At 48.9% G+C, this 24462-nt stretch overlaps 10 protein-coding genes across 10 annotated transcripts; 4 read left to right on the top strand and 6 right to left on the bottom strand.

Annotated features, from left to right (window-relative positions):
- Positions 1-1173: 1173 nt before the first annotated feature.
- On the top strand, positions 1174-2057 carry EPUS_00854 (uncharacterized protein; the record flags this gene model as incomplete). The annotated part of the gene is made up of 5 exons (XM_007802413.1): positions 1174-1188; positions 1238-1353; positions 1422-1448; positions 1517-1733; positions 1803-2057. The coding sequence occupies 5 exons, from the start codon at positions 1174-1176 to the stop codon at positions 2055-2057; spliced, it is 630 nt and encodes a 209-aa protein (XP_007800604.1).
- A 689-nt stretch (positions 2058-2746) lies between these two features.
- Positions 2747-4186, bottom strand: EPUS_00853 (uncharacterized protein; the record flags this gene model as incomplete). The annotated part of the gene is made up of 1 exon (XM_007802412.1): positions 2747-4186. One exon carries the CDS (start codon positions 4184-4186, stop codon positions 2747-2749), a length of 1440 nt encoding a protein of 479 aa, XP_007800603.1.
- A 358-nt stretch (positions 4187-4544) lies between these two features.
- Positions 4545-5198, top strand: EPUS_00852 (uncharacterized protein; the record flags this gene model as incomplete). Its single annotated transcript, XM_007802411.1, has 4 exons — positions 4545-4576; positions 4653-4937; positions 4987-5106; positions 5165-5198. The coding sequence occupies 4 exons, from the start codon at positions 4545-4547 to the stop codon at positions 5196-5198; spliced, it is 471 nt and encodes a 156-aa protein (XP_007800602.1).
- Positions 5199-6135: 937 nt separating this feature from the next.
- On the top strand, positions 6136-7605 carry EPUS_00851 (uncharacterized protein; the record flags this gene model as incomplete). Its single annotated transcript, XM_007802410.1, has 2 exons — positions 6136-6365; positions 6477-7605. The coding sequence occupies 2 exons, from the start codon at positions 6136-6138 to the stop codon at positions 7603-7605; spliced, it is 1359 nt and encodes a 452-aa protein (XP_007800601.1).
- Positions 7606-8873: 1268 nt separating this feature from the next.
- On the bottom strand, positions 8874-9546 carry EPUS_00850 (uncharacterized protein; the record flags this gene model as incomplete). Its single annotated transcript, XM_007802409.1, has 2 exons — positions 8874-9152; positions 9232-9546. 2 exons carry the CDS (start codon positions 9544-9546, stop codon positions 8874-8876), a joined length of 594 nt encoding a protein of 197 aa, XP_007800600.1.
- Positions 9547-10591: 1045 nt separating this feature from the next.
- On the bottom strand, positions 10592-11668 carry EPUS_00849 (uncharacterized protein; the record flags this gene model as incomplete). The annotated part of the gene is made up of 2 exons (XM_007802408.1): positions 10592-11514; positions 11581-11668. The coding sequence occupies 2 exons, from the start codon at positions 11666-11668 to the stop codon at positions 10592-10594; spliced, it is 1011 nt and encodes a 336-aa protein (XP_007800599.1).
- A 455-nt stretch (positions 11669-12123) lies between these two features.
- EPUS_00848 (uncharacterized protein) lies at positions 12124-14175 on the bottom strand (the record flags this gene model as incomplete). The annotated part of the gene is made up of 1 exon (XM_007802407.1): positions 12124-14175. The coding sequence occupies one exon, from the start codon at positions 14173-14175 to the stop codon at positions 12124-12126; it is 2052 nt and encodes a 683-aa protein (XP_007800598.1).
- A 373-nt stretch (positions 14176-14548) lies between these two features.
- Positions 14549-15438, top strand: EPUS_00847 (uncharacterized protein; the record flags this gene model as incomplete). The annotated part of the gene is made up of 2 exons (XM_007802406.1): positions 14549-14761; positions 14812-15438. 2 exons carry the CDS (start codon positions 14549-14551, stop codon positions 15436-15438), a joined length of 840 nt encoding a protein of 279 aa, XP_007800597.1.
- A 201-nt stretch (positions 15439-15639) lies between these two features.
- On the bottom strand, positions 15640-16706 carry EPUS_00846 (uncharacterized protein; the record flags this gene model as incomplete). Its single annotated transcript, XM_007802405.1, has 2 exons — positions 15640-16618; positions 16693-16706. 2 exons carry the CDS (start codon positions 16704-16706, stop codon positions 15640-15642), a joined length of 993 nt encoding a protein of 330 aa, XP_007800596.1.
- A 1238-nt stretch (positions 16707-17944) lies between these two features.
- EPUS_00845 (uncharacterized protein) lies at positions 17945-22155 on the bottom strand (the record flags this gene model as incomplete). Its single annotated transcript, XM_007802404.1, has 4 exons — positions 17945-20819; positions 20871-21072; positions 21186-21855; positions 21928-22155. The coding sequence occupies 4 exons, from the start codon at positions 22153-22155 to the stop codon at positions 17945-17947; spliced, it is 3975 nt and encodes a 1324-aa protein (XP_007800595.1).
- Positions 22156-24462: the final 2307 nt, after the last annotated feature.

Here is a 24462-nt window from a genome sequence, read left to right as displayed (position 1 = left end):
ACGTGACCAGCGAGAAAACTTCCCAGCCTGATTCTTCTACGTAAAGATCTTTGATCAAGGCGACGAAGCATTCGAAGATAAAGCCGTGCCGTTTCCTGTCCCAAGTGCTGGAGAGTTCTCGGTATGAATTCAATCTACCGCGCCACCGAAGTGGGGAAGACATTGATGATAAAATTGGTACTCTATAACCCTGATATACCACCTGGCAACGGTATTCCCGTTTGAACATTCGCGCTCCAGCCCAACTCGGATCAGTCCAAACCAGATCCAGAGTGCAGGCACGCTATGCAGTGCTGTAGCGCTGAATTGCCCATTGCGTGCACACCTTCTCTGGCCAGACCATGCACTTCTTGTTTGTTGGTTTCGATCCTCAACCATCCATCCACCCCAGGAACATGTTGCGGCACTAGTTCACCTCGAGGTGTCTTCTGGCTCTCTTGGATGACATTGCCTATTGGGAGCTAGGGCGTTGTCAGCCTGTGTTGTCGAAGACTTCTGGTCGTGTGCTGTGGTAGGACGCTGCTGGTGATTTTCATCAAAAGTGCTCAATAGATACAAGGAAGTTATTGTCTTGCCGCTAAATGCGTCGAAACCTCCGAGATCTTCTTCTACGCTATTCATGGGGAAGCTCTACTAAAGGCAGAGCACGAGCCGGGCTCCACTCACGCATTTGGTCGATGAGATCTAGGTAGACATCAGCATGCAAAGCTCATCGTTCTTGTGCGGGGGACTTCTCTTTCTGCACTGAGCATGTCTTTGAGTATTGCGAGCAAAGCTGAATGGGGCTTTCCTACTGGTGAGCAACGATTGGTTGTGAGCACTGGAGACCTTACTACGTAATAGTATTACTAGTAGTAGTTAGTATAGTAGCAGCGGAGCTCCCTGCTATGGCCACCCCGTCACATGTGAGCCTCGGGCCATCAATTGACAATTGTGAGATGCTAGACAAACTTGCCCGCAGATGCTTTCCATACTGTTTACTGTTGCGCTGCTCCTTGCTTTGGCATTCACCACACTCGGATGGAGTCGATACCACACTGAAACCCAACGACTATACTTATGCTCTAGCAGGCCGTATACCTACACTCTTGGTTGTCAAGTGAGCAGACAATTTCCGATGGTGTTATTGGTACTCCCCGCACTCGTTCTCTCTTCCCATATTGAACACTCAAAATGGAATCAATCAAGGTACATGCGCCGCGCATTGATTAGATTAATCCCTCTAAATTCTCGCTAGGATATCATCAACAGCATAGTACTTAATCCTGACCTAGCCCCTCTTCTTACCATCATCAAATCTGCCCGCAATGGTGCTGTCTATGGCGCCAAAGTCCGCTTTCCACATGCTCTGGTGTAAGGAGTACTCTCGACCCCCTTCATTCTTACTCATAGACCCAAAGCTGACTACTCCTATCTCATAGCATGGTCTTCCTATTCCGATCTGGGACGTACGTCTCTCCCTGCTCCTGTACTGCACCCCCGGTTGCCTCACCCATCTAACCACCTCCCTTTCCAGCTTCCGAGAAAAGATTTACCTGATTCTAAAAGCCACACGCCAACACGCCCGCAATCTCGCCTCCTTTGCCGTCATATATAAATCCTCAATGCTATTATTACGAGCGCTCAACCCTCTACGACCAGGAAAAGAAGGGCCATATGACACCTTCCTAGCCGGATTACTAGGTGGATATACAGTCTTTGGCAGAGGGAAACAAGGCAGTGTTAATCAGCAGGTACTTAACCTCCTCCCTTCTCCAACCTTCAAAACATGCAGGGGGTTCTGATACTTCTTTTGAAAATAGATCGTCATCTACATCTTCGCGCGCGTCATGCTCGCCCTCGCCAAACTCTCAATTCAACCCCGCCGCACCCGCTCCTCTTCCTCACCCACCTTCTCATTAACACACCCCTTCCTCTCCCGTAGCGCACGAGAAAAGATCCAAACAGGCGCCTGGCCCGTCTTCGCCAGTCTGAGCTGGGCACTAGTCATGTATATCTTCCGATGGTATCCTGATACCATCCAACCGAGCTTGAGGAGCAGTATGAAGTACATGTAAGTGCTCTATTTCTGTATAAGTTTGTTATCAGGCAGCTGCTGGTGCGGAGACGTCCATGAAACATGCGCTTACGCATCATCTCCTCGCAGATACGTAAATTCGGACCACTGGGACTCGTTCCGGAACTTTTTGATTCACAACATTTAGATGGAGGTACGCATTTATGTGTTATACGGGGCTGGAGGGCATGAGCGGCGACGCGTCTGCTCTCTAGGGATTGCCTGAATGGCAGATGTGAAACCATGACCATTACTGGAAGGGGGCTCTGTTGCATAGGACAGCGTTTCATGGCTCTCGATGGAGGTTCACATCTGTGTCATCCTCGTCGATACGCATGGAGCAGGCTGCAGGGCATGCTGCGACTGTACGGCTAGCATATGAGAAGATAGAAAGGTCAGCAGGTAAAAGAATGAAATGCTTCAGAAGCCTATTTGGTGTCTCATGCGTCTATTTGTCTTTTTGCCCCGGCCCCAGACTTCTGCCTCGACTTCTATTCTTCTATTCCGACCGCGGTATCGTTTGTGTTAACACAGGTATCATATGCATTCGCAACATTTCGTCGTCGTCGTGTATGTCATGTATCAATCGTCCGGAGAAGCAGTCTCGTTCTTGTTTCATCCACATTGCTACCCACATCCTTCACCTCCACCTCGGTCTCCACCTCGTCCGCCTCAGCCTCCTACGTAGCCTCATAGCAATAGAGGATCCACCAACGCTGACGCAGCGAGATTGTCAAGATCCGGACTCCAGCTCGACTCGCTCTGTTTCTCTTCTTCCGGCACATTGCCCATGGGAAAATTATCGAAACCTTGCTGGACGCCATAGTTGTACGCCGTACCATAGGCGAGTGCATCGAACGGATTTCCGATTCTGGGATCTGCTTCGTATGCTGCAGCCAGGGCGAGATTAGCAGATCCGGTAAGCGCTGCAATGGCTGATGTAGGCTGTGGGGCCTTTCTTCTCCTTTTGGTCCTGGTTGAGCTCCCAGCACCTTCGTAATCATCATAAGCGGTTTTTTCTGCTTTTCGTTTCCTATTTCTCTCTTGCCGCTTCGAGCTTAGGCCCAAATGCACGGTTCGGACGTGCTCTTCTAGGGTCGCTTTGCTGGTGAAATGCCGACCGCAGCCAGCAATCTCTGAAGCTGTAGCGAGCTCCGAATCTTGATTCGGAAGTGTTTCGTGAGGAAGCTTTAGTTCTGTTTGGCCGCATACGAATTCTTTGCGATGCTCATGTACCGTCTTCACGTGGACGTTGAGATTACCCCTCTTGGTGAATGAACGAGTGCAATTGGGATATGTGCATGGAAAGGAGGGATCGATAGGCTTATCCACGTCTGAATCAACCACGTTGTGAATGAGTTCGAGATGGCGGCGCAGATCCTTCTCAGAGGCGCATAGTAGACAGCATTGTGGACATGTTGGAGGATGTATCTCGGCGATATGGGCTTGGAGGAGCGCATATGTCGCGAAGGAGACCTGAGTAGCTAAATCATCATCGAGGGGTGGACAGTCCATGCAAACGAAGCGAGTGTAATCATGAATAGCTCGCTTGTGAGAGCGCAACTTCTCCGCCGTGTCGAAGCCTAAGTGACATTGCTCTCCACTTTCAGCGTCCACCTCTGTACACGGAAAGGGTTTTTTGTTCTCATGAACCGCTAGAATATGCCGAGAGAGCGTAGCATGCTTTCTGAAAGTCTCGTTGCAGCCATCGAAACCTTTACAGGTGTACTTTTCTTTTGTCTGGTGGCTGGATTCATGCCTGCGTAGTCTCGTGCCGGTAGCGAACTTCTTACCACAATTGGCCCATGTGCAGGAATAGTCTCGTTCGTTGGTGTGGGCGCTCTTAATGTGATGCTTTAGATGAGAATCCCGAAGGAAGGCTTTGTCGCAGTTTTTCTCAGGACAAGTAAACGGGCGTTCATTCGTATGTGACCGAATATGCTCAGTAAGACGAGCCTGTCGGTTGAATGATTTTGCACAGCCCTGATAAGGGCATGGTAGAATCTTCCGGCCACCCGCAATAGGGGTCTGGGGTTCGGTGATTGGGGTTTCTGGGTCATTGTCAGAATCGAAGTCTGATTCTTCAGACATTCCGACGTCTTCTTTGGCGAATGAGCGCTTTCTCTTCATGATCAACAAGTGCAATGGCTGTTATAGGGTAGAGTTCTAGTCCATTACCGAGGACGTATTTGGAAAGACCTTCAAGGATTTCGTCAGGGGTATCTTGAGGCTCTGTTTCAAGCTTCAAAATTTTGTGTGGGGTGCAAGGGTCAGTGTCACTATGTACTTTAGCGCGATAGTTCCGGAATCCAAAAATCTTTTTCCCGATCCACATCGAGCCACGACTAAGACTTACATAAAAGAGAACAACGACTACAGTACAACTATCAACCCATCAGCACTGTCGCATCGAAGAGTTTTTGCTACAGCAATATACGCCTATTACGGCTGATCTCAGCACAATTACTGGCGCAAGAGTAGTGGCAATATGTCGGATTACGGAGGCGATGATGATGCAGGGTGAGTGCTTCTGCAGTTGACGCCATTAGTCTTCACTGCTTCTATCTTGCTATGATCAGAGCCTAACTCGTTAAAGACTGGATGCTGGCGACGACTTTGATACCTATGACCCAGAAGAACCGCCCGAGGACTTCGGACCAGATGTTGATGAAACTGCGCTGGAGGAAGAGGTGGCAGCACGAGAAGCACAGCATGGCGATACGCAAAACAAAACCGTAGTGACTGGTGACGCGAGTGCCGGTCAGAAGAAGCCCACGAGCGAAAATGATAAAAAGATCCCCGATGACAAACGATCGACTACACCATACATGACCAAATATGAGAGGGCCAGGGTGCTCGGAACAAGAGCGTTACAAATAAGGTCAGGCCACTTTCATGTCAGTCGCAGCAGAAGCTGATATTGAGACCAGCCGTAATGCGCCTACGCTGGTCGATCTTGAAGGAGAGACAGATCCTCTACAGATTGCGATCAAGGAACTCAATCAGAAGAAGATGCCCTTGATAGTACGACGGTATTTACCAGACGGATGGTAAGATGCAGATCGTAATTCATGTATTGGACACCGGTCGCTGACAAACATTATGCAGGTATGAGGATTGGACTTGTGAAGAATTGTTATGATTCCTTGCAACAATGTGTCTTCGGGTGCTCACGAAATTTCGCAAATTTCTGGTTCAGGTGCAGTGCCTCCCACAGAAAATTTGCGCCGTGAATCAACAAGCCATTCCCCCTACGTCATTTCCGTATGAAGGTCGGAAAGAGATACATGCACCTAGGTTAACCAACTCGGCATTCGGCGAACGCCTCTGAAGCCGGAAGCCTACCATGCATTCAGGATACAGAAGCATGTCGGCAGCTGTCTAACCTTGCATATGATGTGGCCTGGGATATTGTTAACAGATGTGTTCAATAGCAAGGCTCTGTAGAGTCTGGTTGGGTCAGGGGATAGTTGATGGAGAAATGATTGATACTGACAGTAATGAGGTCATAGTTGCTGAGACAGATGGCACTGTGGCACCTCGTATTGAGATTATGTTGCGTAAGCCGCACGTGTTTTCAGCCCAACACTGGCATGTTATGATAATCTCAAAATGCCCCGAGGTAAAGGAGGTAAAGGAAGCGTGATAAGCTTTGCTTGGAAATCAACCGTCAACCTCGGCACGGAACAGACACTCTAACCTTCAACCCAGTCATGGACCATACTACTACCTACCTAGTAAGAAGCGTGCCACAGAATCATCAAAAGATAGGACATGGACTTGTTAGTCATCACCATACAAGTTGTGTTCCCTTAAACGGCTATGCGGCAGTTGCATCTAGTAAAGTGGGGCGCTACTTCCAAACTCATGCCGTGCGCTTTGCATACAGCATTTTATTGGATCGGCAGATAGAATATCTCTCAGCATGCCGGCATCCAGAGTCCTTCCTTCCCTGCTCCCAGTGGAATATATATTCTGGTCTCGCAAGGCCATCCTTCAAGATGCATCTAAGATTCTAAGATACGCCTCAAGGTCCCCAAGAACGTTACCAGCTTCGCATTGACGGCTAGATAGATAGGATGGCCAGTTTGGAAAAGCATTATCCCCTTCCAGACGCGGAGCCGACACATCTTGATGATGGTTCCTCCTCGAATGACTCTGGTTATAACGGCCTTGACCTCCCTTCCACAGTCCCTCCCTCCGAATTGACCGTGGAAAAACAAACTCCTGCTCAAGAACCTCCACCAAATGGTGGCTTTAATGCCTGGCTCCAAGTCCTAGGATCATTCTTCTTGTTTTTCAATTCCTGGTAAGCTCGTACCAGGGATTCTTGTTCGAGATGAAGAAAGAAAACCATTTCCTACCGCTACGTCAACAGTAGCTCGCGTTGTCATGATACAGCTAACGCTTTATGATGTAGGGGAACCGTGAATGCTTTCGGAGTGTTCCAGACTTACTACGAGACCAACCTTCTTCAAGACGAGTCACCTTCGAACGTTTCTTGGATTGGCTCCATCCAGGCCTTTTTGTTACTCATCGTCGGTGTCATCACCGGCCCTGCTTATGATGCTGGCTACTTTCGCACGCTGATCTGCCTCGGAACCTTCCTCATTCCCTTTGGCTTCATGATGACCAGTCTTTCCACCGAATATTGGCAGATAATGCTTGCTCAGGCTGTTTGCATCGGACTAGGCAATGGCTGTCTGTTCGTTCCGTCTATAGCTATCCTACCACAATATTTCTCAACCCGCAAAGCCCTTGCAAATGGAATTGCGGCATCTGGTAGCAGTCTCGGCGGCGTCATCTATCCGATCGTCTTCCGCCAACTCTATCCTCGAATCGGCTTTCCCTGGGCTACTCGGGTTCTAGGCTTCATCTCGCTCTTCACAACCCTCATTTCAGTCGCTGTCATGAGGGTACGGGTTATGCCGAAGCAGAAAAGGGCCTTGCTTGAGTTGTCCGCATTCAAGGAACTTCCTTACACGATATTCTGCATCGCAATGTTCTTCGGCTTTATTGGCTTTTACGGTCCCGTCTACTACCTTCAGCCGTACGCAATCAACATGGGCATCACCAATGAAAACCTAGGATTTTACTTGCTGCCGATTCTGAACGCCGCCTCTGTCGCGGGTCGCATTTTGCCCAACTTCCTAACGGACAGAGCGGGTCCGCTCAACATCTTGATTCCAGCATCCCTTGCATCCGGTATTCTTGCACTCTGCTGGATTGGCATAAAAAATCTGCCAGGCATACTCGTCTTCGCCATTCTTTATGGATTTTTCTCTGGCGGCTTCGTATCGCTGCCACCTGTGGCATTAATCAGCCTGACCCCGGACCTGCGTACCCTCGGCACACGCATGGGCCAAGCATTCTTTGTGGCGTCTTTAGGGTTGCTGATTGGCTCTCCTGTTGTGGGTGAGATTGTCAACCAAACTGGAAGCTATCTCGGATTACAGCTCTTCTCTGGCCTGACGGTCTTTCTTACTGGCATTATGCTCATCTATACGCGATTCATAATGGTGGGGCTGAAAGTCAAGATCAAAGTGTGATTGATGATTCTGAGGGCAATCCAGCACCACGGCCAAGACAAACAGGCCCTCACGAATCCTTATTGGAAAAAAACCTGAAAAATAAGTCTTGAAAAACCGCACAAGATTTCCCCTTCGAAGCTGTAAACACTGTTAAATATGGCTTGATGCTCGAGCCAGAGAATATCCTACAATTTTATTGTAGCAAGATTAGTTGATCAACAGCCTGCCCAGCAGGTGCATGCAGCTTGTTCTTCAGAGGAAAAGAGCGACTACGAGAAGATCCAAATCCGTCATCACCCCGCTCACGATGGGAAGGATATCCTTAGTAGGCTTACTGAGTTAGAATAGTGTCCTGGATCCTGGCTTGGACTGATGTAGACAGATTGGGATGTGTCCTGCGTGGTTTGGTGTCAGTGATGAGAGTTGCGGGAGCCTCGTCAGCCTGTCTGACATCTTGGTAGCCGACATATCTTCTGTGATCTTGCTGAGGGTATGTTTGGCTTGAAGAGAAAAAGAAAAGACATTCATGTCTCCCATTTGGACAAGCTCTTTCCATGCCCAAAACCTGGAATGGCTCTCGGATACGGGAGGCTCCTAAGGTACTGCTACAGTGAGCTGAGCATTTTGTGGAGGCGGTCAGGTACGTTCGGAACACTACACAAACAGGGCGATCTTGTGAAAGAGGAATTAGACGGGACGAAAGGAAGACATCGAGGTGTGGCCTGGGGCAGTCGAGGAAAGGAAGATTTGAAAAGTGGTGCTTTATAAACAGAAGGTTGCAGCAGCTTGAAATTGAGCTTTGGAAGACAGGTGCGCATAGACGGAGTGTGATAAAGCATAGACAATAGACAATGGTAGAGCACTTTCAGTCCCACATTTGGATTCAGGAGTTCCTGCGTTGGTATGCCCTACTGCCTTGGAGCTCTCGAGTCAATAGTTCCGAAGCACGACATGTGTGTTGTAGAAGTGGATGTGTGGATCGAGAAGACAGAGAAAGAAAGCTTAGTCTGCCTGCGACTTGACATCGGCATGTTTTGAGGGGGGACCCATTCTGGCCACCCACAGAGACTGCTCAAATGTGTGCCTATGACAGGACAGGATTGCATGGCTAGCGGTGCTTTTCGAACCAGGCTTTTGTTCTGTAACGAGATCAGAAACTCTCTTTCTCTTCAATACTTCCAGCAAAGCAGTTCATCCTTTTCACAGACCACATTCTCGTCGCCTTCATTCCCCTCCTCTTCTATCTCCATGCCATACCAACGCTTCAAAACCACCGACCGACCCCCTCAATTGATGAAATTCACACAAAACCCATGCAAGATCAGACTGCCAAACACGTAATCCGCGAACGCCCTCTCACTGCTCACGCGCGGCGCACCACCGTCCACCTCCGCCCCAGCCTCCCCACCGGAACCCTCATTCCTCTTCGCAGCAGCAGCAGCAGCTTTCCTCGCGTCGGCCGACGCCCCCTGGGGCAGCTTTTCCACCGTCTGCATGCGCAGCGAGGCGGTGAGGACGAACTGGCCCACCGCGGCGCAGAAGCCGGAGAGGAAGGCGTTGAATGGCTAAAAAACCAGAAAACAAAAGATAAGTAGTTGCTAAAGAGGTTGTGGGGGAGGGAGATGTGAGGGGGGAAGTGCATACGTAGTTCCCGAATAGGATGGCGTAGAGGAATTGTAGACCGCCGATCACGACGAGGAAGGCCATGAAGGCATCGAGGAGGAATGTTCGCGGCGGCGTGTTCTGTAGGTAGTCGTTCCAGATGTGCAGGGCGATGGCTTGGAAGGAGGATTTGGAGGATAGAGAGTTGGATGCGGATGAGAGGGACGAGGAGGGGGGGGTGGATTTGGTTGTGCTTTGAGCGGAGGAGGTGTTGGTTGTCGTTGTGGAGGAGGAGGGTTGTTTAGAGGAGGGTCTTGAGGATGTCGAGGCCGACGAAGCTGCTGGCTTTTTCGCCATCGTGCTTCGCTGGAATTTTTGAGTGGTGAGGGATTCGCGTTGTAGAGGTATCGTCTCTGTAGAAGCAATTGAATGGCTACGCTTTGGAAACCGTGAAATTCCATGCCAGGTGTTGCCAAGAGGTTGACCCCTGGAAGCTTACTACGTTAAGCTTGTAACTTACAGCTCCGATTCCGAGCTCCGCAGCGCACAGGCCACTTGGATGTCATTTGCTTCAACATTCCAGATCGTGATCTGAATTGTCTTCTTCAAGTTGACGATCGTCTTCCTCTCAATTCCAAGTATCGTGTTCTTTCGACTCTGAAACTAATAGAGAGTATCCAGACACCATGGTAAGTCCCAGGCACTTCCGGATGGTCCGCGCTACCATTCGATCCCCCAAACGCTCACGGATGGAAACGCATGGAGGGGATCAGCTAACCTGCTCCGTTTACAAACTTCATGTACTCTAAATTATGTGATACTAACCTATGAACTTCTTGGCAAAGTCAACCGAAACACCCGCCTTCATCCTCTCAGCCCTAACCTCCGTCGGCGGCATCATCGGCTACGCCCGCACTGGCTCTGTGCCATCGATCGCAGCAGGTCTGACTGTTGGAGCACTGGTCAGCTTCCCTCCTCTCCGCACACCCATAACCTGATGAGGATCTGGCGCGCTCACCTCAAATTGTGTGGGAAACGAACATGGTACTGATTGACAGCAGTATGGTCTTGGCGGCTATCGCATTCAGAAGAGACAGCTGTACGGCATCGAGCTGGCGCTCCTGGCATCGGTGGTGCTGGCTGGATCATCGATCCCGAGAGCAATAAAGACTGGCAAGCCGCTTCCCATTGGGTTGAGTGTGCTGGCTACGACAGGGCTACTTATATATGGGAAGGGATGGTTGGACTCGAGATAGGAGTTGACGGAATGATGGATTAGTGTGGTAGGCGCAAGGCTGTTAGACAGCCGAATTGGGACAACACAAAGACATGAGCGACGATGAAATTTGATATTGATGCTTAATTGAACTGTGAGCTCGACCAATGTCGAATATGGTGTTTTTCAGCCTTCCTCTACTCCATTTGCAACCTCAAGAATGTCATGTTTATCTGCGCCTTCTGCAGCATCCGACTTTCCCTTCTTGCCATGCTTTCGTCTCCTTTTGGCTTTCGGCTGGCCTTCTTCTGTCGAGGCATCACGAACTTTTGGCGGCACCGATTTTGTGGGTTTATCGGTAAGAGCTCCACGAGGTTGAATCATCGGCTTTGATTTCTTCTTCAGCACACTCAATGGGTTGGGTCCCTTGATTCCCTTCGCCTTCTTCTTTTTCGGCGCAGCCGCTTCAACTTCTCCTCCATTCTCCTTGTTATCGCCATTGTCTCCTCCCTCGTCCTCATCTCTCTTCCTCTTCCTGCTTTCCATCCCAAGCAAGCCATCCCTGAATTTGTCCTTCTCCTCCCGCCTCCGCACACCGAGACTCGCACCTGACAACTCTTCCAAAATCATGACAGACCGCTTCACGTAGATGATAGGCACGCCCGGTATCTCCCTGGCCTGCATCCTAATTCCCTCGTCCATTGATGAGCTGACCGGCCTCCTCACCTTCCCCAAAACCTCCCTCTTTCTACTCTCATCATTCCTCCCTGGTGCATCCGCCGTAGCAAGCACAAAATGCTGTTTATTTTTCGGCTGCTGATTCCCCGTCACGCCGCCGCTCAATAAATCCAGCAAACATTCCTCCTCCGGCAACACCCCTCCCCCGTTCCCCTCCTCAATCTCGCCATGCGAACAATGCCTCAGCGGCAGCTCCAGCGGCGGCGGCAAGAAATCCGGTCTCCGACTCGTATGCAGATCCGTCGTCCCAAGTATGGAAGCGAGCGTACATTTCGTGATGAAGGGTTTCACTTTGCCGTGGAGCGTCTTCTCCAGGTAGCGGTGGAGGGGCATCTTGAAGGCGTGGAGGAGGCGGAGGTGGTGCGAATCGACTAGTGCGCAGGAATAGCATGTTAGTGATTACTTTGAACTCCGGTGAGAGATGGAGTATTGGATACCAAGGACTTGGTATGGTTCTCGAAAGCCGAAGGTGAGGTTATACTGCTGCATGATCTTGCGGTACTTTTTCGAGCGTTTGGCGCGCATGGTTGCGGCGTTGTGCTTCGGCTGCGGTGTGCAAATATGGGAGTCGAAGCTGAGGCGAGATAGTTGTCAGCCAAAACATAGGCTACTGGAGAACCATAGCGTCACGAGCTGCTCAGCTCTAGCAAACTCTGGGAATTGATACATATTGCATCTGCCCAAGGCGAAAGCCAAAGTTCTGGTGAAGTGGTCTGGGCGTAATCATACGTACATAGGGCTGACTTGGCGTAAGTTACTGTAACTTTTGCCAATTAAATGGGCGTTACCGCTTTGGGGAGGACTTCTTTCTGTAAAGTGATGAATCTCATTCTACGGTTATTCTTTTCTATCTTTCCCAAATGTCTAGTACTAATAGCCCGCGACCTGTACAGTCAACAGTAACGCCAACTCGCTCGAACGCTTGGAATTTGTAGATGAACTCAAAAAATGGTCCTGCCATACCGCTATAGCAAAAGCTATCAGGCATCTTCTTCAGTGGCTGTCTCCTCCCCGTCGTCGTGACTTTCTTCATTTATCATCTCGTCGTCCGTAGCATCGTCATCATCATCGTCGTTTTCTACCTCGTCTCCTGGCAAACCCTTCCACTCCAGATAATCATCTACAATCCATTTCCTGCTCCTTGGTAGCCTGTAAGGGTCGAATGGGAAATAGCCCTCTAGCATACCACTTTCGCCAACCCATCCAAGATCCCTCTCAACCTGTCCAATGGCGCTATCCGTGAAGTCTCGCCTCGTATTTGACAGTCGAACGTGTTTGTTGCTTTCCACCTTGGGGAAGAGGTACAAAAAGTGCAAACGGCGACAAGTCTCTGCGAACTGATGAACGATATCTGGTGTACAGATGCGTAGTGGATTGAGCGCGGAGTTAACCGCTTGAGTCAGTTTCCGCTTGATGTCGTCTGGAAACTGATATTCCTCAACTTCCTGCTCGTCGTCGGAGTCTTCTTCTTCCCTATGGGTCGCAAGGTCACGCCACCTGAAGCAGAAGATGTACATGATGGCTTGCATCAATGAGTAGAAGCTGGTATATCTTCGCAGATCTGGACCGCGGCACGATGGTTCCAACTCTTTTCGTAAGCTTTCGAGCTCATCGCAAAGAAGCTGAAACCCATCCTGGATCACTGGAAGGGGAACATGAGCTCCTCTACCAACGAATCCGGCAAGGTAAGAGCCCGCCGTTTGACGGAGAATGGGTGGCTGGTTGTGATCAAGTAGCGTTGCTATGCAGGTGGTGGCGAATTTGTCCACAAACACAGAAGATGTCTGCGAGAAGTGGAAGATCAAAAACTGTGCATGCCTCGATCTATGGGTCGGTAGAATGATGTTGCTGAAATGTGTTGTTAGGAGATTCATCGCATCATCACTGACCGCCAGATTAGAAGCAAGTACCAGCGGATTGTAATACTCGAACAGAAGGTTCATGACCGCGTCTACCGTTTCGAGATGTGCCGTGACTCTGCGACGCTGCACTTCAACAGGCCCAAGCTCATCCTCTTCGTCTGCCGAGCTGTCACTGGTTGTACTTCCACCATCTTCCTCGTCTTCGCCTTCCTCTTCAATAGCTTTGTTGAGAGAAAGTTGGGACGCTGAGTCCACTAATGTTTGCGATGATGAGACTTCTTGGACGATTTCTTCTTCAAGCTCATCGGCATAATCTTCCATGTCAACTTGAACAGAGACATCCAGCTTGACAAGCTCAGACGTAATCATACCGAGCACAGCACCTTTCAATTCTTGTGCATGTTCTAGTAGCGCGAGAAAGTTCTTCATGTACAACAACCGTTCCTGTGGTTTTCGATAGTCCATTGTGAGCTTTCGCTGTATGACCTGTGCAAGCGTGCTGCTGGCTGCCGGCACCAGATTGAGCAAATAAGCAATTGCCCGTCGACCTCTAGAATGTATTCGAGCTTGTCTCACAATCCTGGTTCCCAGGAGTCTTCTGGTGCGCTGCTCACCCAGCAGATCAACAAGCGTGTGGAGTATCTTGGAAAGATAACCCGATTTTGCCGCTGCAAGGTTTCCCAGCACATTGATGTATAACTTGACAAAGTTCTCGTCTCGGCCAACCCATTCACACGACAGAATAGCATTGACCAATCCATTACAGCTCTTGTCCAGACTGCTAATGTGAGCCAGAACAGCCTGCAAATGAGCATGCACAGCTCTTGGTGACGGCGCGTTCTCTTTCTTGGGGTCGGCTAGGAAAATCTGCTTGACGTTTTCGTATGCCTCGTCGTCACCGCCGCTTAGGTGTCGTTGGATCGCTCGACGGACTTGCTCGCGGATGAGCTGGGGATCTACTTCGTCATCGTCGTCTGCGGAGACATATTCAACATCCGAATCGAAGGTCACCCGTGACCTCTTCGATGGTGATGAAGGCACTTCCATGTCAGCTGACTCATCTCGTGTTCTTTTGAGCACCGGCCGTGGCTTGAGTGCGCTTGATGGGAAGGCGTTGACTTGAGCAACGGGAAGGTTGAAAGGAGCTGCGCGAGGCGCAAGAGTAGCCATTGCTAGGCTCTGATACTGGCATGAGAGCAAGACATCGACTAAGCTCGACGTTGTCAATGGAGATATTGCGACAAGAAACAGACACTGGAAATGAGATAGACCGAGCCTTCCGCAGCCACTTTGAGAACAAAAAATGGTCGTGTGCGCCAAAAAAATTGAGTGGGCCGCTGCTATAAAATGACCAATCGCCTCTTTACCACTGCCTAGGCTTGGCATGCATTCTAGCTTGCTGAGCTTAACGCAACGGAAGTCGTTACAAACAGCACCACCACCATCCAAGCATACAGTTCGTCTCGAAAGTCTGTCGCTTGGTTCAACACGATTGCAAAAGTCACTGGTTATGATCGACTGATCGACTGATTCCGCATGCATCATGCCCAACACCCCGTTCAATCAAGCTCAGCAAGAGGGCATCATTGCCGCACTGTTCCGAAGAGAGGATAACAAGTCAATCATCGAGAACCATCATGTCTCTGAGAGGCAGCTTCGCAGAATCACGCACAATCTCAAGACTCATGGCACGTTTCATGCTCCTTCTACGAAAAAGATGGGAAGACCAACGTGCCTGAATAAGGAAGTGGAAGAGGTATGTTGACCATTGTCCGTCTCGGGTACATGCCCTCAAAGAAGTTGCAGGATCTTAGACAATATGTTGCAGCGCAGCCCCTTGCACTGCTTGTCGATATGCAGAAGTATGTACAGGAGAAGTACAACATCAAGTGCAGTCGCGCTTCATTGTCTCGCAGAATCAGGGAAATGGGCTATACGAGGGGAATCATTCGACGCGGCTTCCGCTCCGAGGATCAACAAGTGCCTCAGATCTCGCCAGCAGATATGCTACGGATTATGGGAGATCCATCACCAGACGATGATATGATGAATTTGCCCCCAAACGCGAAGAGAGCGAGATACGCATGGTTATTGGATGGAGAGAAACCAGCCAAGAAGGTGAAGAAGCCCAAGAAGAAGGATACAGACACCGACGCAGCTCAAGAAGATGCCGAAGCAGTTGGACCGGTAGATCCAGCACTTGAGCAGAGCCAGCCGGCACAGCAGCCTCAGCAGCCTCAAGGGCAGTCGCAGAACCATGCTCAGCCATTGCAGTCTAATGGCTACACCCCAATGTACATCTCGCCCTTTCGCCAGGTGACAGCGAGTGGAGGGCTGGTCATCTCACCTCATCCCTTGGACTCGAACCGAAACATCGGACAGTCCTTGTCCCCAGCAGGCTCCATGTCAGTAAGCATGCCTTCCCATGTCTAAGTCAAGTCGTGTATCTTCGGGCGTCTGGAGTGTGGGCTGGGACTGCTTTCAGGCATGGATCCCAATCTTCTGCGGTGTTTGAGAAAGTTGTCAGTCACTCAGAGTTGTTGCCATGAGCCTCGCTGGAGCCTTATTCCGCCTGTACATGCTTACTGCTCTTGCCATTAGACATGTTTCCTTCGATAATGACAAATATCAGCGTCAGGCAAGCCGTGGTTTCTTAGCAGGCTCATCTTCTGAAACCTCATCTATTTCCATCCCATCTGCCATATCCTTCTCACCAGTCAATGCCGCCCCTCTCTTAAGACCCTTCATCTTCCTCGTCTGCAACTGTCCCAAATCCTGCCGGCTGAGATGGACCCTACCCACCTTGTCTCCCACCGTATCCATCCCCACATTCTTCTGCTTGGACCTGAAATCCTCATCTAGCCCCCTCCCCTTCTTCATCGCTTCCTTCATGACCGCCGCATCCGCCTCCTTCGTTCTGCCCACCCTAAAATCAAACGTCGGCCCCACCTCATCGAGCTCTACCCTCGGCAATTTCTGCCCACTCCTCCTCGTCCTGACCTTATACCAGCGTAGATGGACCATCGGATTCTGGCCGTTCTCGGGCTCCCCAGCCGCAATCATAAGCAGATACTGCAGCCCTTCAACATCAATACTCCGTACCTCCTCCCCACTGAAAACGTCCAGAAACAAACTCTTGACCATCGAATACGTCTGCGCCATCTCTGACGTTGAAGTATCCCCCCAGACACTCCCCGCAAATAGGATCATGGGCTTCATCTCCACCCCCACCGGCAACTTCCTCCCTTCTCCTCCTGAATCTGCAGGAAGCAGTAAGAGTTCCACCATATCCAACACCCTTCCATCAAAAATCCTGAGTATCGTCACCCCATTCGGTCTCTTCTTGCTACTGCTCCCCCACACCACGAGTCCACATTCATTCTTCCCGGCCAAGAATTCTAACGAATCGACATTCTCAAAGGGGTGGATGTTCTCGTTTTTCTTTGTGAGGAGGACGGAGTGCGGGCGTGTGAGGGTGTGGATGGTTTTCAGGACAGAGTGGAGCGGGGGAGGGCATTTGGGCCCGTGGAGGAGGAGGGTCTTTTTGCGGTCTTCGATTGGTTTCGCGTCCCGGGATTTGAGGATTCGGGCCGTGCGTGCGGTGCGTGGTTTGCTGGAGAGAAAGAGAAGAGATTTGTTAGAAAAGATCAGGATGGGGATAAGGAGAAGGGATTCGGATTGCCTTACACTTCACGCAGCATCTTGACGTGCTGCTGTCCTGAGATCGTCGACGCACGGCTTTTCGAAATTGCTTGCGCATCAGTGGATCAATATATTTATTTGTTCTCTTATCGATAAGAGCTGACCGAAACTTACTATTCCTCATTTAGCTAGCACGGGAGCTGCTCCGGACTTAGCGTAAACCCGAACTAGATACACTATCAGGGCGGCATGCCTTCTACAGAGGAATTTATTAACATACCGAAGGCGCCCGAGTCTAACATTCTCCAGAGTTTTAAAGAGGCACATTACTGTATCCGGTGCAGACATCCTCAGACATCTGGAGCATCTTGGCAAGGAAATTGCCCTCTTGGAGGAAAGACCACAATCTCTTTGCAGGAGATGCTGGCCCGTCGCACATGTTCCCTCGTTTTCTGGGTTCACACCTGCTTACACATCGGCCCATATGTCCTTCGAAAAGTATTGAAATATCCCCGTCACCGCTATTGAACGAGAACACTAAGCAGTCGATACATGATGCCTTATTCTAGCAGCATAGTTCCCAAAACATCAAAGCAGCTTCAGAATGTAAACTGTCATCTCTGCGCAAGGCATACACCCCCTTAAATGAGCTTTCCAACACTTATCCAGCGAGAGTAACTCGCATCATTCTTCGTCCCTTGATTGACGTGTTAGGAAAAGCCCGGAGCATAGTGTATCCGTTTTCATGCCCTACACCTCTTCGACAGTTGCTATGCTGAGAACGAGCTAGACGCTCTCTCCTTTCAGCTTGACCGAGGAACTCTGTGATTGCATCAAAGCAGATGTATGCGTTGCTACAAGCGCAAATTTCTCCGCGCTATTAATGATCCTTGCAGATTCAAACACTATTGATGACCTCAGCAATACCACAACGATTTTCCTCCTTCCAAGGCAGAGATTCGTGGTAGGCGATCGTGTGTGGAGAGCGGACACCCATTTGGGATACAAGCTGACTCCAGCGTCTAACTGAAGTCAACCGGTACATCGTCAAAACATTTTGTAGCCAGCGGAAATTCCTTTCTCTGAAGGATTTTGGTTCTGTTTGCTTTTGGTAAATTGAACACCTTGAAGGCTATCTTTGCAACGAAAGACTTTAGGCAAATCTGTACCGCGGTTGTACAGGAGAGAAGCAAGACCGTGAAGGGTAATTCCCTGTTTGGAGGAATCATGTTCCATAATCGAATCGGTGCTGACGTGCAAAGCGAGGTCGCCGTGGCAACATCTGGTAAGAACCAGCTCAAGATTGACCATTTGAGCATGCAAGAATCGAGCTGTCATGCAGAACTAGAGCATTACTAATATGCTGCGTCTCCTCGGATTCACCACTCAAACATGGGTCGATTGTAAGATCGCTGGGCTGCCCTAAAGTCGCATCTTGGAGCCCGTTTTCTTTTGCTCGTACCGCTTCTGCCAACAACTCCTCCGATTCCAGCCTACTTGGATCATCTGATTCCAATGTGGCACTCTCAATCTGAACAACCTCTGTCACGGATCTTATCGCCTCGTTGACTTGTCCTGCATCAAGATAAGCTCGGGCTAGATAGTGAAGCGAAAGTAATCGACTTGGATCATCCTCTTCTAACTTTATTCTCTCAATCTGAACGACCTCTGTGAGTAGCTCTATTGCTTTGTTGGCTTGTCCAGCTCGAAGATGGGCTTTAGCTAGTTTGTAAAGCGTAAGAAGTCGGATTGGATCGTCCTCTTCTAACCTCACTCTCTCAATCTGAACAACCTCTGTGAGTAGCTCTATTGCTTTGTTGGCTTGTCCAGCTCGAAGATAGGCTTTAGCTAGTTTGTAAAGCGAGGTCAGGCGACTTAAATCATCCTCTTCTAACCTCACTCTCTCAATCTGAACGACCTCTGTCAGTAGCTCCATTGCCTCATCCACTTGCTCTGCCTTGAGGTAGGCATCACCTAACTCTTGAAGTGAAAGGTACCGATTCGGATCATCCTTTGGTATAGTATTTTCCTCAACATGTACTACGCCTTCCAGCAGCTGTATTCCCTTCGTAATCTCTCCTACTTTGACGTATGCCACACCTAGCGCATGCTCTGAAGCTAGCCGATTCACATGCTCAGCTCTGACCGTCCTCTTCCTTATCTGAACCACCTCCTCTAGCATCTTTATTCCTTTAGCCACTTCCCCTGTGTCGATGTAGGCTTCAGCTAGGTGGTGGAGCGTGCTTAATCGATATGGACTGTCTGGTTGCAGTGTAGTAGCCTGGACGTGCATCACCCACTGTACCAGTTCTATTCCCTTGACCACTTCTCCTATAAGGATGTAAGCTCTACCTAGTAGCTCCTGCGAAACTAGTAGATCCATGCTCTCCGTCCTATATATTCTCTTCCCAATCTGGACTACCTCCTCGAGGATCGCTATCGCCTTCTGACCCTCTCTTAACTTGTAGTAAGCTTCGGCCAAATCGTGCTGCGACCACAGCCGATCTAGGTGTTCGGGTTCAAGCTTAGATTCGTGTATCTGCACCACTTCTTCTAGTAGTAGTATTCCCTTCTTAGCTTCTCGAAATTGCGAGTACATTCGACCCAAGCCAACGAGGACCCGGGCTCGCTGCCCACGCGGCAGTCTGGGATGCAGCAATATTTCCTCGTATAATTGTATTGCGTCGTCAGTCTTCTCTGATATCCTCAATAATCTGCCCAAGGTTATGTGCAAAGAAAACATTATATCGTGCCCTGCCTCAAATAACGTATTGTAGGCTTGTATCTTCTTTTCGAGGAGTGTTTTAGCCTCACTGAATTTCTCTAATATCATATAGCAGGTAACCAACATACAGCACACATCTATGTCAGCCTTCGGTCTGACCTTGAGACTTTCATGTTCCAACGGCAGCATCAGGATGAGCTCGGCTTGGGGTGGGCTGAGATGTGTTACACCCAAGCAGAACGCCAAATTATACAAACATTGGATAACCTCGAATGAGACGACAGAAGAGTCAAGAGGCCAGGTGTGCAAGTAGGACTCCACATGAGCCTCTAATTGCGACCAGAACGGCTCGTACATAAGGCCTTGCAGAGACATGGCCAAGATACAGCCTGTCGAAATTCTGGCCTTATCCCTTTCTGAGATCTCGAGACGATCCATAGCCCAGGCATGAACCAAAGGATGAATTGTTAGAGTGTGAGTGGTTTTGTCAATGCTAATAATGGACAATGAAGCCAGGGCGGCACACGCCTGATCAAGTGAGATGGTATCGAACTCATTATCGAAAGGGGATTTGCTGTATCGTCGCCACTTCTTGGGCCTCATTCCTTTGAGAAATCTGGAGAAAGAGCGGTGACCACCTCTTCGACTCTTGTCATCTGGCAGACTCTGCATAAAAGCAGCAAGTGATAAGACATGCCATTTGGTCAAATCAGTTCGTTGGTCACTCTTTTCTTGTGACTCGTAGAAAAGAATGGCTTGAGCTTTCTTCCAAGCCCTCTCAAAGATGGATACAGGAACGTTGTCTAAGTGAACAAAGGCAAGGAATCGGAGGAGCGCAAGCGCAATCTTCGTACCATGGTGAGCAGACTCTTCCAGATGCTTCGCGGAGACCTCAAACGTGGCATACACGTCTCCGTATTCGGATCTGGCTTGCGTGGGACGAAATTGCAAAAGCCGCTGACGCTGCTGAACGAAGTGGGCGGGATAGTCTTCGAGGCTGCATAAGCCTTGTTGGATGAATGCGCCAGCGTGAACGACGGCCAAGGTATGTGATCCTAGGACGTCTACTACCTTTCCAGCGATAGTTTCGTGGGATTCCCACAGACTTGGCTCAACGTGTGTGGTTTTCAAAAGCAGTCCTATGGCTTCACTGCGGTCAAGTGTATCCAGCTCCCGATACCCAACATTGCTGTGAACTTGGCACTGGTGATTTCGGGTTGTCAGAATAATGCATCCCCGGTTTCCAGACGGAAAGTACTGGGCGTAGTCGGTCTCGGGGTCGTCAGCGTTGTCTAGGATCAACAACCATTTATGTTTAGCAGCCGCCAACCATGTCCGCACTTCTTGCTGAGTTGGCTCTGGTAGCCCACACGTGCGTCCAGTGTCATTATATCCGCGCTCTGCGTTGGCAGTGCTGCTCACATCAATCCAGAAGACTCCCCAGAAGCTAGACCGTTAGCATGAAACACGGTTAAAGACACAAAACGTAGAAACAAACCTCTCGCGAATATTCTCGGCAACCTTCAAACATATCTCACTTTTGCCAATCCCACCCATACCGACAATGACGAAACGTCTCTGCTTGCTCTCCAACTCCCTGGCCGGATTGCATAAACGTTCTTGTACCTCTTCTATTACGATTGCACGGCCTGTGAAGTGAGTACTCGAGCCTCGAGGAACGATCCAATGTTCATTTTTGTCTATATAGCGCTTTGTATCAGCCTCAAATCACCAAGTTGGTGAACTAGCTTATCCTCCGCTTGCAGCCACGCTAATCGTACAGAATTCAGAGAAGAATTTGATATCGACTCACAGGCCGGCGCCATCTTTACCACCTCCTGCTTCGGTATAAAACTTAATAGCTCCTTCGCAAAGGCAGCGGCACTGGCTGCAGCGTAGCCTTGCCACTTCTTGTTCTTGTGTGTGTCTGCATAATCGCAGATACCTCGGATCACCAGGCAGGGAAAATTGTTCATCAAACCGGCCGCCTCCATCTCGAAACAGATCGCACCCAAGTCTGCGGCAACTCTGTCTCGTGTCGGACCGTGACGCATAACTTGATTCGCTGAGGCAATAGTGCCATAATGGATTCGAGGATCTGAAGTCTCCCGGGCCTCCCAGTCCTCAGGCACCTTTAGGGGATCGCATCTGTCGCATTTTGTAGGACCGCTCTCGTGGTCGTATGACGCATTGAATAGCTGGTCGTGTTCAGTGCCTGGATGGCCAAAACGTTTGACCATGTGCGGTTCTTTCTCGAACATAGCGTCGAGTATCTCCCTAAGATTACTCCCTTTTCTAAAATGCATTGTTTGAAGTTTTTGCAACGAATGCAGCAACACTTTTGGTGGCTCGTTGAGGTGTGAAGTGCGCTTAAACTTACCATCCTCCCCAGTCTTACCGAAATCGTATTGCACAACTCCACCAAACTGTCCTTTTGGCTGACTGACAACGACGTCTCCCAGATGCACATCGTTTTCCTCGCTCTACAATCCTCCTGCAATGCCGACCATTAGACCAAATCTGATTGGAAAGCTGCGCTGCATGTTGGTAGCAACATTACAAGCATTGGCGGTGCCCGTACTGCCAGCTGGGAGGCAAGCGATAACTATGTTGTGATCTTTGATGCGGCCGAAGGTATACTGATTATCGTCGCCACTCATCGGTGTGAGACCCGGGTGCTCATCACCATCCAATGTTGCGATAACAGCCGCTTGTTCGATGGCCAACGCACAGATCACCCCGATCTGATAATCTTCGCGCTGCAATGCCTGAGGCGACGCCATATCGTATAAGAACTGCTTTTAAACCCCAAGTGCATGTTACGATGTTGCGAGGCTGATAAGGAGGTAGAGGGTCAACGGGGGGTCCAAAAAGGTGCCGAACTCGATTCGAGAATAGAACGTGATACACGACTGGAGGGAACAGCATTAAGACACAGAAGTCCTCGCCGCACCTCGCATGAAGAAGTTGTATTCAGAAACAGACAGCATCGATTTATTGCTCCCATCTGGCAGAATCAATTCGTCTTCGATGGAGAGATTTTCTCTTGCAATTGGCGGCCTTGCATTCTGGTGGCGCATACAAGGCATATTTTCTGCTGAATAATATAGGCGTCCCATATAACGAGACGATCTCATCTCTTAGGGTGGAAGGTATAAAACACACATATTGTGGATTTCTCCCGAGTCCCTAGCATAACGATCCAATGCTGTCACTTCGATCGTACTTGAGTTCTTCCACAACGTCCCGAGATGTTCCGTACTGATCTTCGGTATATTGGTGTTCGGCTTGTCAAACACCCTTGGTTCATGAGCCATTTGCGTGCTTCTCACAGCAGCATCCCCATCACCTGCCACAGTAAGTACTTCTACGGTAGCATGCGCCTGGCGGTGATTCTAGGGATTGACAAGACGGTGCTAACACCAGCATATTAACAAGCTTGAGGGCCAAGGCGCATTGACAGATTTCGTGGCCATCTGTTAGGATATTTTGTGAGCCAAGATGGCCATGAAATACTGTGCATTGCGAAAGTGTTGCAATTCCTTGGCGCTACCCTCGAATTGCTGGCGCCGCGGGGCAGAATTGCGGTGAGATGTAGGAATAGCTCCCTAGGGCCGTAGAACGCGTAGAAATTGCTTGAAATTGCTCATAGACCTCGCTGACGCCCTTCTCTTGCCCTATCTCAACTGCTGGCCCTTGGTGTTGAGTTCGCGATGAGCAAACTGCGCTTTTCGAAGTCGACCGTCGACGAAATGGCCCTTTTGCTTGCTACAGGCGTAGAACCACGAGAAATAGCTTATAGATTTCGATGCCACGCTTCAACTGTGGGCCGAATCCGGCAGAATATTGATACGTTCGGAGAGCCACGGCCAGCGCCTCAAGCGAAGATGGGTAGGCCGCAAAAAATCACTCCAGAGGCGCTTGAGGGCCTCCTTGATTGGCTTCTGGATAACGGCTCGGAGAAGAAGCTCTCGTATCTAGACGAAATGGTAGCGTTTCTAGATGAGGAGTATGATATAGAAGTATCGAAATCAACTGTCTGTCGAACGCTGGCAAAGGAGAAGATCACACAGAAAGCTGTTAGTACTGTATCATTCTAATTCGCACAAATTCGGACTTACTTTATAGGTTGAGCGTTAAGCTGCTGAGCGAGATGAAGACTTACGAGACTACTATAGAGCTCAGATATACAAAGTTCGTGCTAAGGAGGCTATATTCGTCGATGAATCAGCTGCGTATAAGTGTACAAAAGACTGTAAAAGAGATTAGTCTTTACATAGCGTATTGTGCAAAGTAATAGTACTAAATAGGCGCTTAAGGAGATAGAGCATCTTGCTAGTTATAAGGATTAATAGCTATCTTAATTATGAGATATATTATAGCAGCTTCAACTATAAGAGATTTAACACATTTATTTAAGATTACTAATAAAGATGAATCTGTATCCTAGGCTACAGTTAGTACTAATTATAAATAACTATAACACTTATTATAGTTAAGTAAGCTCTTAATGTTATATTTACTATTAATACTGATATTTATATATCCCTTGTGACCCTGAATAACCCCTAATCTCCTCTGCTATGGCGCAGGAAATACACGGGACCAGCTACGCACTCGGATTGCTGCAGCCTTAGCGTTAAGAACATCAAAATTCCTTGAGACCTTGCTGCAGCCTTAGCGTTAAGAACATCAAAAGTAAATTATAAGAATAAAACTTTAATTAGTTGTATCAGGCTAATTAAGAGAGTTATAAGTCTATAAATAGTATTATTTAATAGCTCCTAAAAGGCTCTATCTAACTACGAAGTTTATAATAGTATCATTTAATAGCTCCTAAAAGGCTCTATCTGACTATGAAGTTTATATTTTAATAACTATAATAAGAATAACTATATTATTACTAAAGATGAAACTTTATGAATAAATCTTAATATAGAATATATATTAAGCTTTTAAAAATAGTTTATTTAAGATTAATAAGCTTAGTAATTAGAAAGTTATAAATAAAATAACCTTTGTAACTTCTTTTATTTTTTGTTTTTGTTAAGAATGCATGCTGATTAGTAGACTATAGTCTGCACTATTTA

This window comes from Endocarpon pusillum (assembly GCF_000464535.1).
Source record: "Endocarpon pusillum Z07020 unplaced genomic scaffold scaffold1719, whole genome shotgun sequence".
In the NCBI taxonomy this organism is placed as follows: Eukaryota; Fungi; Ascomycota; class Eurotiomycetes; order Verrucariales; family Verrucariaceae; genus Endocarpon; species Endocarpon pusillum.
This window is presented reverse-complemented; position numbering and strand designations above follow the sequence as displayed.